The sequence below is a fragment of the Tachyglossus aculeatus genome, chromosome 1 (genome assembly GCF_015852505.1).
Source record: "Tachyglossus aculeatus isolate mTacAcu1 chromosome 1, mTacAcu1.pri, whole genome shotgun sequence".
NCBI classification, from domain to species: Eukaryota; Metazoa; Chordata; class Mammalia; order Monotremata; family Tachyglossidae; genus Tachyglossus; species Tachyglossus aculeatus.
In genome coordinates, this window is record NC_052066.1 from 137,527,921 (window position 1) to 137,541,996 (window position 14,076).

Sequence of the window (14,076 nt, forward strand, 5' to 3'; positions counted from 1 at the left end):
GTAGAAAATTGCAGACACAGATCCCTGCGTAACTAGCCACAGGTTCCCTCAGAAGTAGGGCATGACATTTGACTGATGCCTATGGAACAAGAGAAAAATGGCCTGAAGGGCTCAAGATAATCAATTCCAAACCGGGGAATGGGGAGCAGCAAAATGTAGGAAGCATCTCCCGGAGCAATAGGCGGTAAGAGAACGGTCAGGCTGGATATGCTATCTACTGACGATCTTCAACTGTCAGAGGCTCACTAAAAGGGGACAGAAGCCTCAAACCAGATGAAGGGATCAGAAACTCGTGTACAACTTGGTCCGAACATCACAGAAAACTTGTATCCAAAATAACCGAACAGGTCCAAGAAACAAACAGATATTCTGGTTCACATTTCTGGGGAGGGAAGTATAGGGTTTTCTAACCAAGTAAAGATAATAAACATTTTCTTTCGCTGCTCTTTGCCTTTGGTTAAGGGCAACCGATCTGAACACACTTCAAATTAATTTCCTTAAAAGCTATCCTCTCTCCTGTGGACAGCAACAATAACCTGACCTCCTTCTGGAACCAAAAACTAGGAATGGGAGGGCCTAGCAGATTAGGACTTTAGAGGATAAAGCATGGGCCTGGGAATCAGAAGGACTTGGGTTTTAATCCTGGATCCGCCACGTGTCTGCTGTGTGACCTTGGGCAAGTCTTCATTTCTCTAGGTCTCAGTTGCCTCATCTGTAAAATGGGGGTTAGGAGCATGAGTCCCATGTACGACAGGGATCGTGTCCAACCTGATTGACTTGAATCTACCCCAGCCCTCAGAACGGTGCCTGCCACATAGTACGTGCTTAACAAGTACCATAATTATTAATGATACTATTACCAAGGTCAAGAGGGGACAAAATACACTAAAAATAATGAAGGGTGGGGATAGGGTGACTGTGGAACGGCTGTTCACCGAGTCCCACAAAGCCAAGACACGGAGCATCCACCAAGGCTTGAGACCGGTAAGCTTCAGACTAACAAAAGGAAAATCTCTTTTGCGCCATATGGTAAGCATATGGAATTTATTACCGCAGGAAGTTGTGCGGGCAGAAAATTCCCATAAATTCATGGGAAAGAGGTCCTTAATAGGTTACTAGAATACGAAGTTAAGAGCGCTGGAAGGCTCAAGTGCATTTAGATAGACCCACGGATTATAGATTCAAGAAGGTTTGTGCGGGAAATGCTGGCAATGATACCTCCCTAACAATGTGGATGGATTCATTCATTCATTCAATCGTATTTATTGAGTGTTTACTGTGTGCAGAGCACTGGACTAAGCGCTTGGGAAGTACAAGTCGGCAACATATAGAGGCGGTCCGTAACGAGCAACGGGCTCACAGTCTAGAAGGGGGAGAAAGACAATGTCCATAGAGGTAACTATCAAACTGTTTCTCCATGAATCCTTCACTATGACCCTCAAAGACAGAATAAGGGGCTGCTGGATCATTAGAGTGACACAGTTTGACACCCTGTTTCCTTTGGCTCCCGTTCTGTGACTTGGATGTAATAATCCTAAATACGAGCCGAATGACAGAATTATTCTTCTGCTTACCTTCGTTAAATTTTCCAGAGGTGTGGGAGCTGGGCTGAGTTCGCAGTGGGGAAGGACGTCATCTTCTCTACGGACATTGACGATAAGCTGGGCCACGTAGTTTTCCTGAAATCGGGTCCTTTTGCCTAAAGCACCTAGAGAAGCAAAGGACATAGTTGTTAATGTGGCCATGGGGGTCTTCTGACCTACCGGTCATGTTTTCAAAACTTTTGCTTCTTGGCAGAAGCCTTTTCTCTGGCTCCTTCATTTTTATCTGGAGAAGTGCGAGTCCCCCAATTTGGGAAGCTTGAGAGCAGGTGGAGAGGTGAAAAGGGGAGAGTGGAGGTAACTGAAAGGATAGAAATGCAGAAATTCTGTTGCCTTTACCCTTCAGGCCTCCCTTACATCAGTCTGAGTGGAGAACCATCTCGCTGGAGACTCTGTCCAAAGAAAATTAGTCGTGTGTCCCTTCCAAGGTCCCAGGGCTCTAGGATGGGATGAGTGCCACAAGCACAAGAACAAATTAGGCCCTTCTTTCCGAACATATCAAAAGGGCAACAGAAACACCGTTACAGATAAGTGGATGACGAAGATCATTGTTCCTGTGGTTTTTTTGGCTTCATCCAGCCTTCGCACACTATAACGCCATGGGCATTTGCCAAGGACAGTATGTACTTTTTTCCATTTGTTGTATGGTATTTCTTAAGCATTTACTATGTGTCGAACACCGTTCTAAGCACTGGGATAGATGCAAGTTAATTAGGTTGGACACGGTCCCTGTCCCGCATGGGGCTCACAGTCTAAGTAGGAAGGAGAGCAGAAGAACTGAGGCACAGAGAAGCGAAGTGACTTCCCCAAGGTCGCACAGCAAACAATTGGCAGTGCTGGGATTAGAACCCAGGTCCTCTGATGCCCACACCTGAGCTCTTTCCACAAGGCCACGCTGCTTTTCATGTGTATGAGCTTAAAAATCACCCAGAAATATTATTTGGACCTTAGGCCAGCATAAAATCAATCTCTAGTTCTTTAAGATTTTTAAGTAGAGTAGGCAGAGTCATGAAAGTGCCAAGGTGCTGCTAACTGGGCTCCCTTGGCGGCACTTCTATTTCCTCATATGCTGCAGTTGCCCCACCTCTGTCCATCCCATGTGCATACTTCCTAAGCGCTTAGTACAGTGCTCTGCACACAGTAAGCGCTCAATAAATACGATTGATTGACTGATTTATCTTCTCTACATTTCTGTTCTTGGAATGTTGCCTCTTGAGAGAACAGCAACAGAATACCTAGGGTTTATAGTGAGCCTCTCTCCCCGCACACGCAAACCACCCTCAGACTAATTTTCCCATGGCATCCTCACATCCCTGGAGAGAATAAGGATCAATCAATCAATCGTATTTATTGAGCACTTACTGTGTGCAGAGCACTGTACTAAGCGCTTGGGAAGTCCAAGTTGGCAACATATAGAGACAGTCCCTACCCAACAGTGGGCTCACAGTCTAAAAGGGGTAGACAGAGAACAAAACCAAACATACTAACAAAATAAAAAAAATAGGATATGTACAAGGATGAGTTTGAGGACACCCGATTTACTCTTTAGGAATATTTGCTAATCTTCTCCGTCTCAGATCAACTATATGGGTCAATGTCAATCATGGGGTCACTTTGGAAATATAGCAGCTTGAAAGCTCATTGTGGGCGGGGAACACATCTACCAACTCTTTTGTACTGTACTCTCCCAAGGGCTTAGTGCAGTGCTCTGTACACAGCAAGCACTGAATAAATACCACTGATTGATTTTATGTGATTGATGCTGTGCCTTTTAGAAAATATTTTGATTGTGTACACCTTGTATCCCCCCCAGTGCTTAGAACAGTGCTTTGCACATAGTAAGCGCTTAACAAATGCCATCATCATCATAACGATGAAAGTGTAAAAGCTCTTTAAAATAAAAACTGAGATCAGTTTTAGAGACCTTCGGTAGAGACCATGGAAAATCCTTGAATGGATATTAAAGAGTGGGTTTCTGGGACTAATGGAGAACTTTGATCCGTACAGTCGTTAGAAGCAGCCCAGTGGACAGAGTATGGGGCTTGGGAGTCAAGAGGAACTGGGTTCTAACCCCAGTTCTGCCACTTGTCCGCTGTGTGACCTTGGGCAAATCACTTCACTTCTCTGTGCCTCAGTGGCCTCATCTGTAAAATGAGGATTAAGTTTGGGAGCCCCATGTGGGACAGGGGCTGTGTCCAACCTGACTAGCTTGTATCCACCCCAGCACTTAGTGTGGTGCCTGGCACACACTAAGCGCTTACCAAATACTACAATTATTATTATTATAGAAAATCTCCATAGGTCCCCGTAAAGAGGCTTTAGTTAATTTCCAAAACGGTTTTCCAGAAAGTACTGGAGGAGATGCTGCGGAGGGGTACCCGATTAACAGACCAATTCTCGGATGGCTCTGAGAAATACAGCTGGGTTAATAGACAGAAAATAACCATTAGTGATTGAGTCTCCAGTCAGGAATCAATCAATCAATCAATCGTATTTATTGAGTGCTTACTGTGTGCAGAGCACTATACTAAGCGCTTGGGAAGTACAAGTTGGCAACATATAGAGACAATCCCTACCCAACAGTGGGCTCTTGGTCCCGAGATCTGGGGTCTAAGAAGCTTGCAAGGAGGAATTGATTTCCGTCTAGTGGCTTGTGCAGCCCATTAGCGCTTAATTCATCCATTCAATCGTATTTATTGAGCGCTTACTGTGTGCAGAGCACTATACTAAGCGCTTGGGAAGTACAAGTTGGCCACATATAGAGACGGTCCCTACCCAACAGCAGGCTCACAGTCTAGAAGGGGCTTTATCTTTCCTGCCAGTAATCTTCTGGCTGGGGCAAGGCGTTGTTTGCCCATAAGATATTCCTTTGGATCTTGGTTCTTCCTTCCCTACGGTGACAAAAGACAGGCTCTTCTCTAAATTGTGTCGATTAGAATAAAACCAACCTCTGAAGCAAATTTGGGCCGGTTTTAGTTCAGGCAGCAGATGAGACGCTGGAATGTTCACCAACCTCAGGCAGAAATTTGTTGCCGCCATCATAAAATAAAAAGTGCATTAAGTCGCTTCAGGTTTAGCAATCTTTTTTTCAGTTTACGACACCTGATAAATTCCTTTATCAAGAAAATCTCCATTAAACCAGAAACATTGGTCCCAGGAATCCATTATTTACTAGAATGTAACTCAAACATTTTTATGTCCTTCGGATAAATCAGTCCTCCCAACTGATTCCTCTGCCTTCATAATTAAGAGGCTTAACTTTAATAATTACGGGGCAGCTCTTGCTGGAATCAATCACCCAATAGCATTTATTGAGTGCCAACTGTGTGCAGAGCGCTGTAGGAATCTCTTGGGAGAATCCAATGGAATCAATAGACACGAAACCAAACTCAAAAAGAGTTTGCAATACGGCAAGGAAGACAGATGGAGGAAGCACTAGAGTGCAAAAATATATAAATAAGTGCTCCAGGGAGCAGGGTATATCCAAGTTCTTGGGTGACGTGGGAGTGCTGAAGTGGGAATTTTGGAGAGGGGCGGGGAATGGATAGAGCACAGGCCTGGAAGTAAGAAGGACATGGGTTCTAATCCCAGCTCCGCCACGTTCTTTCAACGACATTTGTTAAAAGCTTACTGTACGTCAGGCACTGTGCTAAATGTTGGGGTAAATACAAGATAATCAGGTTGGACACAGACCCCTGTCCCACAATCTTAATCCCCATTTTGTCAGTGAAGTAATCAATCGTATTTACTGAGCACTTACTGTGTGCAGAGCACTGTACTAAGCGCTTGGGAAGTCCAAGTTGGCAACATATAGAGACGGTCCCTACCCAACAGTGGGCTCACAGTCTAGAAGGCTCATCGAGGGAGATACAAGCTAATCAGGTTGGACGGTCTCTGTCCCACATGGGGCTCATGGTCTTAATCCCCATTTCACAGATGAGGGAACTAGAGAAATGACTTGCCCAAGGTCACACATCAGACAGCGTGGCTCAGTGGAAAGAGCACGGGCTTGGAAGTCGGAGGTCATGGGTTCAAATCCCGGCTCTGCCCCTCGTCAGCTCTGAGCAAGTCACTTCACTTCTTGATGCCTCAGTTACCTCATCTGTAAAATGGGGATGAAGATCGTGAGCCCCACATGGGACAACCTGATCACCCTGTATCCTCCCCAGTGCTTAGAACAGTGCCCTGCACACAGCAGGCGCCTAACAAATACCAAAATTACTACTACTATTATTATTATTCAGTGGCGGAGCTGGGATTAGAACCCAGGTCCTTCTGACTTCCAGGACTGGGCCCTATCTGCTAGGCCAACTGAGGCACAGAGAAGCGACTTGCCCAGGGTCACACAGCTGGCAAGTGGCAGAGCCGGGATTAGAACCCAGGTCCTCTGACTCCCAGGACTGTATAAGCTTTTCACCAGCCTACGCAGCTTGGTAGCAGAAGTAAATATTGCACACACCAGTTCTTTTCATCCACACTTTTCCTCTCAACGATCCTAAAAGATACTTGAATAGTCTGCTGTATTGGATGTTTTTATACCCTCTGATGTTTTTCTGTATTGATCCTTTGAGAGTCTGCAGTTTTTGAATGCACGAATGGAGACGTGACACCTGGCGATTATTCCTATTATAGTAAGGGGTGAAGCCTCCATAAATAGGCATTTTAATCCCAACCCACCTCCTGCATCCCTTTGTTTCCTCTTATTTTCTGGTTACTCTCATATTTGCTGTTGATTAGCTTCCCCAGTGCAGGGAACAGTGCTTGGCTCAGAGCACTTGACAAATACCACAATTATTGCTATTATTTTCACTATTCCTTTACCCTGTTATGGGGTGAGGTGAGAAGGAACTAGAATTTCACTACTTCCTGGCTGGATATTTGCTTTATGCACTAGAAAGGAAACAGGCAGGGGCAGCCAACATTCATTCATTCACTCAACCGTATTTATTCAGTGCTTACTGTGTGCACAGCACTGTACGTAGCGCTTGGGAGAGTACGATATAACAGGACCGCAATGAGGCGGCACCCATTGAAGCTTGAGGGAGAGAGATCCAAAATAAGCAAAAGGAAACACTCTTTAAACAGCATAAGGAACGTGTTATCACAGGAAGCTGTGCAGGCAGAAATTATCACTAGGTTCAAGAGAAGTTTGGATAAATCTGCGGACGCGAGGCCTAAAATGAGCTGATAGAGGGAACATAGAGGGGAAAACGATTCATTCATTCATTCAATCGAATTTATTGAGCGCTTACTGTGTGCGGAGCACTGTACTAAGCGGTTGGGAATCAATCAATTGTATTTATTGAGCGCTTACTGTGTGCACAGCACTGTACTAAGCCCTTGGGAAGTACAAGTCGGCAACATATAGAGACGGTCCCTACCCAACAACGGGCTCACAGTCTAGAAGGGGGAGACAGACAACAAAACAAAACATGTGGACAGGTGTTAAGTCGTCAGAACAAATAGAATTAAAGCTAAAAGCACATCATTAACAAAATAAATAGAATAGTAAATATGTACAAGTAAGACTGATTTGGATATAAAGTAGGACAACTATCACACAGTTAGATTAAGCAAACATTCCTACTCACGGCCCTCTTTTAGTCTATGTGGAAAGAGCCCTGCTCTGGGAAACAAAATACTTTATCTTCCCTCATCATCATCAATCGTATTTACTGAGCACTTACTATGTGCAGAGCACTGTACTAAGCGCTTGGGAAGTACAAATTGGCCACATATAGAGACAGTCCCTACCCAACAGTGGGCTCCCAGTCTAAAAGGGGGAGACAGAGAACAAAACCAAACATACTAACAAAATAAAATAAATAGAATAGATATGTACAAGTAAAACAAATAGAGTAATAAATATGTACAAACATATATACATATATACAAGATTGATATATATATATATATATATATATATATATATATATATATATAAGATCGATCGATCGATCTTATTTATTGAGTGCTTACAGTGTGCAGAGCACAGGGCTAATCGCTCGGGAGCGTACAATGTAACAGAGTTGGTAGATCCGTTCCCTGCCCACAACGAGCTTACAGTCTAAAGGGGGAGACAGGCATTAATATAAGTCAATTAGAATCAGCTGTGGGGCCCAGGGAGGCGGTGAATAAAGGGTGCAAGTCCAAGCCAACACGAAAGGGAACCAGAGAAGAGGAAATGAGGGCTTAGTCTGGGAAAGCCTCTTGGCCCATTTTACAGTGGAGGGAACTGAGGCTCAGAAATGTCAAGTGACTTGCTCAAGGTCACATAGCAGGCAAATGGCAGAGCTGGGGGGGATTAGAACCCAGGTCCTCTGAGACATCCAGGCCTGGGCCTTCTCTACTAAGCCACGCTGCTTGCTCCTCTCCCCCTCCACCCAGCTCGCACGCTTCCCTACTCTCAAACCGACCTGTAGCCTGTGCTATGTTCTCATCTCTCCCCATCGACCTCATGTGAACACCTGTTTGGTTTTGTTGTCCTTCTCCCCCTCCTAGACTGTGAGGCCGTTTTTGGGTAGGCACCGTCTCTCTATGTTGCCAACCTGTACTTCCCAAGCGCTTAGTCCAGTGCTCTGCACACAGTAAGCGCTCAGTAAATACGATTGAATGAATGAATGAATGAATGAATGTGAACAGCTTCCCCTCCCACCTGGATCTCCCTTCCCCTTCCCAACCAGTAGACCGCTACTCTCCTCCTCTTCGAGAGAAGCAGAGAAGCAGCGTGGCTCAGTGGAAAGAGCCCTGGCTTGGGAGTCAGAGGTCATGGGTTCAAATCCCGGCTCTGCCAATTGTCAGCTGTGTGACTTTGGGCAAGTCACTTCACTTCTCTGGGCCTCAGTTACCTCATCTGTAAAACGGGGATTAAGACTGTGAGCCCCACGTGGGGCAACCTGATCCACCTTGCATCCTTCCCAGTGCTTAGAACAGTGCTTTGCACATAGTAAGCACTTAACAAATGCCATCATTTATTTATTTTTATTTTTTCAAGGTCCTACTAAAAGCACATCTCCTTCAGGAGGCCTTCCCTGATTAACTCTCATTTCCCTACTCCCTAATGCTACTTCAGTTCTTCCGCATCACCTACGAACCCTAGGGTATTCAGCATCATCATCAATCGTATTTATTGAGCGCTTACTGTGTGCAGAGCACTGTACTAAGCGCTTGGGAAGGTATTCACCCAGAAAACCCTTGAGACCGCCTCTGGAGGCACTTAAGAACGTCTCTTTAAACTACATGCTTCTTCCCCCAACTTGAAATTGATTTTAGGGTCTGCTTCTCTAGCTAAATGGTAAGCTTCTTAATGATGGGGATCATCATCATCATCATCAATCGTATTTATTGAGCGCTTACTATGTGCAGAGCACTGTACTAAGCGCTTGGGAAGTACAAATTGGCAACATATAGAGACAGTCCCTACCCAACAGTGGGCTCACAGTCTAAAAGGGGGAGACAGAGAACAAAACCAAACATACTAACAAAATAAAATAAATAGAATAGATATGTACAAATAAAATAAATAGAGTAAAAAAATATGTACAAACATATATACATATATACAGGTGCTGGGGGGATGGGAAGGGATCATGTCTGCTCACTCTACTGTACCTTCCCAAATGCGTACTGTAATAATAATAATAATAATAATAATAATAATGATGATGGCATTTGTTAAGTGCTTACTATGTGGAAAGCACTGTCCTAAGCACTGGGGGGGGGATACAAGGTGATCAGGTTGTCCCACGTGGGGCTCACAGTCCTAATCCCCATTTTACAGATGAGGTAACTGAGGCTCAGAGAAGTGAAGTGACTTGCCCAAGGTCACACGGCAGACATGTGGCGGAGCCGGGATTCGAGCCCACGACCTCTGACTCCAAAGCCTGTGCTCTTTCCACTGAGTCACGCTGCTTCTCTAAGCAGCACGCTGCTTCTGCTAGTGTAGTGTAGTTAGAGAAGCAGCGTGGCTCAGTGGAAAGAGCCCGGGCTTTGGAGTCAGAGGGCGTGGGTTCAAATCCCGGCTCCGCCGATTGTCAGCTGTGTGACTTTGGGCAAGTCACTTCACTTCTCTGGGCCTCAGTTCCCTCATCTGGAAAATGGGGATGAAGACTGTGAGCCCCCCATGGGACAACCTGGTCACCTTGTAACCTCCCCAGCGCTTAGAACAGTGCTTTGCACATAGTAAGCGCTTAATAAATACCATGATTGTTATTATTATTATTAGTGCCTAGCCCAGGATAAGTGCTCAGTAAATAGCTTTGATTGACTGATTTAAGGCACTGAATCAGCTCTATTCCTTCTATTTCCCCAAGATCTTCGCTCACTACTTCCCAGCTCACACCCTCCGTTGCTCTCAACTAACCTATTCACTGTGCCTCAGTCTCATCTCTCCCAAGCCCTTGAGTCGGACACAGTCCCTGCTCCCCATGGGGCTCACGGTCTTCCTCCCCATTTTACAGATGAGGAAACCGAGGCCCGGAGAAATGAAGTGGCTTACCCAAGGTTGCACATCAGACAAGTGGCAGAGTCGGGAGTAGAACTCGGGTCTCCTGACCCTCGGGCCCTGGCTCCTTCCACCAGGCCCCGGCTTTCTCCATTCTTGTCCCAGATCCGTCTGTGCCTGGTTAAGGCAGGGGAAGACGTCACAAGAACCTCACTACGGCGTTGCAGCAGTAGGGTGTAGTGAGAACAGTGCTTTGCACATAGTAAGCGCTTAATAAATGCCATCATCATCATCATCATCATCGGGCCCGGGAGGCAGAAGGTCATGGGTTCTAATCCCGGATCTGCCACTTGCCCCCTGTGTGATCTTGGACAAGTCACTTCACTCCTCTGGGCCTCAGTTACCTCAGCTGGAAAATGGGGAGTGAGACTGTGAGCCCCACATGGGACAGGGACTGTGTCCAACCCGATTTGCTTGTTCATTCATTCATTCAATCGTATTTATTGAGCACTTACTGTGTGCAGAACACCGTACTAAGCTCTTGGGAAGTACAAGTCGGCAACATATAGAGATGGTCCAATACATTCATTCATTCAATCATCATCATCATCATCATCAATCGTATTTATTGAGCGCTTACTATGTGCAGAGCACTGTACTAAGCGCTTGGGTAGTACAAATTGGCAACATATAGAGACAGTCCCTACCCAACAGTGGGCTCACAGTCTAAAAGGGGGAATCAATCGTATCAATCGTATTAATTGAGCGCTTACTGTGTGCAGAGCACTGTACTAAGTGCTTAGTACAGTGCCTGGCACATACTAAGCACTTAAAATTATTATTATTATTACTTTATTATTATTTATTATTATTTATCTTACTAAGCACTTAAAATTATTATTATTAATAATTTATTATTATTTATTTTACTAAGTGCTTAAAATTATTATTATTATTATGACTTATTATTTATTATTATTATTATTATTACTCATTCATTGCACTCTGGGACCCAGTGGAAAAACCGCCTCTAAGGCCATGAGAGTGTGAGTGGCGCAGGGCAAGCCACTAGTAGTAGAAACAATTCTCCTGCGTGCGAGTTTTCTGATCTCCAAGTCTCGATATCACGGTTTAGCTGTGGTCCCCGACAGGATATTCCATCATTTTCCAACTGTTCTGAGACAAATGAATCACTGGCAAGACCTGCTAATGGTTTTTAAGACCTTGAAAAAGAGAGAAAAAAAATCTCATCCAGAAATTGTTCCTTTAAAGAGACTTACTGCTGTTTCCGGGGCCTGAGAGCAACTGACAAAAAAACCCCCAAAAAACTGAGGTTTCTTAGAATGGGAGAAGAAACTGTTCATGATCACGGAACAGTTTAAGTGCCAAACCCCAGTTTGAATTTAGATTTTTTTTTGTTTAGTAAATTTAGATTAATGCACCCTTGGAGGAATTTTTTAAAACCTTCCTTATAAAATTCAATTTACAAAACATTCTTTTCTAGGAATCGGTATATGTTTAATTCGAAACATATCAGAACGCCACATCTTGGCTTAAATTTGAAGAGTTGTTTTAATTTCTAGACAAAAAAGGTCTAATTTGATCAGCTGCGTAATTTACTCTCTATTATACTACAGGAACTCATTCACATTTCACTTCACCAACTATTACTCAATCTACAAAGAACAATAAGTACTGAGACTTAAGGCAGACCTAATCAATTCATATTAAAGACACCCTCTAAAATATGGGATAAATACCGAAACATGGGAACAATTAGCAACTCAAACGTTAAGGAATTCCTCAAGATGGAATCATTCCTAAAAATTTAAAGACCTTATTTGCTGCTAAATTAGTTCATAAAAATCTGAAAAAAAAACCACGCTTACCTCAAAAATAGGGGTAGCTTCTTTGACAAAGGACGTATGACACCACTTCTAATGCTTAGCACTCCAAAATTTCACCCTCCACTGTCACAAAGCATCATCATCATCATCAATCGCATTTATTGAGCGCTTACTGTGTGCAGAGCACTGTACTAAGCGCTTGGGAAGTACAGGGTGGCAGGTGCGGCAGCTGTGATTTTTTGCAGCATTTTGGACAAAGGAGAGGAGCAGATCAGCCGCCGTGGTTTGCCGGAATAATGATAATGATAGTATTTGTAAAGTGCTTACTATGTGCGAAGCACTAAGCAGATCAAAAGCATCTGACTCCGTCATTTAGATCTATGTCTAGATTGTAAACTCCTTGTGGGAAGGGACTGTGTCTCCCAACTCTGTTGTATTTACTCACTCGCGTTTAGTACACTGCTTTGCACATAGTAGACAGCCCGCTGTTGGGTAGGGACTGTCTCTATATGTTGCCAACTTGTACTTCCCAAGCGCTTAGTCCAGTGCTCTGCACACAGTAAGCGCTCAATAAATACGACTGATTGATTGATTGACAGAGCAAGGGCCTGAGAGTCAGGACCTGGGTTCTAATTCTGCCACTTATCTGCTGTGTGGCCTAGGGCAAGTAGTCACTTCACTTCTGTAGGCCTCAGCTCCCTCATCTCTAAAATGGGCATTAAGACTGCGAGCCCCATGTGGGACATGGGCTGCGTTCAACCTGATTAGCTTGTATCTACCCCAGCGCTTAGAACAGTGCCTGGCACATAATGAGCGCTTAACCAATACTATAAAAATAATTATAATAATAATACTTAACAAATAAAATCTACTCCAGTGCTTGGCACATAACGATGATGATGGCATTTATTAAGCGCTTACTATGGGCAAAGCACTGTTCTAAGTGCTGGGGAGGTTACAAGGCGATCAGCTAGTCCCACCTGGGGCTCACAGTCTTTATCCCCATTTTCCAGATGAGGTAACTGAGGCCCAGAGAAGTGAAGTGACTTGCCCAAAGTCACCCAGCTGACAAGTGGCGGAGCCGGAATTAGAACCCAGGACCTCTGACTCCCAAGCCCGGGCTCTTTCCGCGGAGCCACCTAGGGGTGCCGGACAAACTCATCTTGAGTTTCCCTTCATTCAATCGCATTTATTGAGCGCTTACTGTGTGCAGAGCACTGTACTAAGCATTTGGGAAGTACAAGTTGGCAGCATACAGAGAAGCAGCATGGCTCAGTGGAAAGAGCCTGGGCTTTGGAGTCAGAGGTCATGGGTTCAAATCCCAGCTCCGCCACTTGTCAGCTGTGTGACTTCGGGCCAGTCACTTCACTTCTCTGGGCCTCGGTTCCCTCATCTGGAAAACGGAGATGAAGACTGTGAGCCCAATGTGGGCCAACCTGATCACCTGGTAACCTCCCCAGCACTTAGAACAGTGCTTTGCAAATAGTAAGTGCTTAATAAATGCCATTATTATTTATATAGAGACGGTCCCTACCCAACAGCGAACTCACAGTCTAGAAGGGGGAAACACAACAAAACAAGGCATAAGCGCTTAATCAATGCCATTATTATTATTGCCTGAGCTTTTTCTATAGCCCACAGGGAAAAGCGAGGCTGTGCGGTAGATCGGTCTGATTCAACTAATTCTATATCACTGAGCTAGAGAATGCAACAAGAGACTTGAATGCTGGGCTTCCTGATAGTCCAGAAAATCTTTCCGCTCGATGGGCACGCACATCGCAGACACTAAAGACAGGAATTTGGGAGCTGTTACATGCAGATGCTGCAGGTTGGAGAAGCCCGTCCAACGACTTATGGAGAGCCAAGCGGATGAGACACTCAATCGAGACCGCCGAGCCTCTCTTTAGGCGGACTTCCAGATCAACAGCGTGGTGGTAACGATGAATCAAGCTGCAGACCAAACTGAAGATGGGATTCATTCGTCATCATCATCATCAATCGTATTTACTGAGCGCTTACTATGTGCAGAGCACTGTACTAAGTGCTTGGGAAGTACAAATTGGCAACATACAGAGACAGTCCCTACCCAACAGTGGGCTCACAGTCTAAAAGGGGGAGACAGAGAACAAAACCAAACATACTAACAAAATAAAATAGAGTAGATATGTACAAGTAAAATAAATAG

At 44.6% G+C, this 14,076-nt stretch overlaps 1 protein-coding gene across 1 annotated transcript in view; it reads right to left on the reverse strand.

The window, feature by feature from the left end:
• The window catches only part of TTC27 (tetratricopeptide repeat domain 27), a 264,277-nt gene that overhangs the window by 175,968 nt on the left and 74,233 nt on the right, over positions 1 to 14,076 (reverse strand). The window contains 1 exon segment of the mRNA XM_038747964.1: positions 1,575 to 1,708. Coding sequence (XP_038603892.1) covers positions 1,575 to 1,708 — 134 coding nt within the window.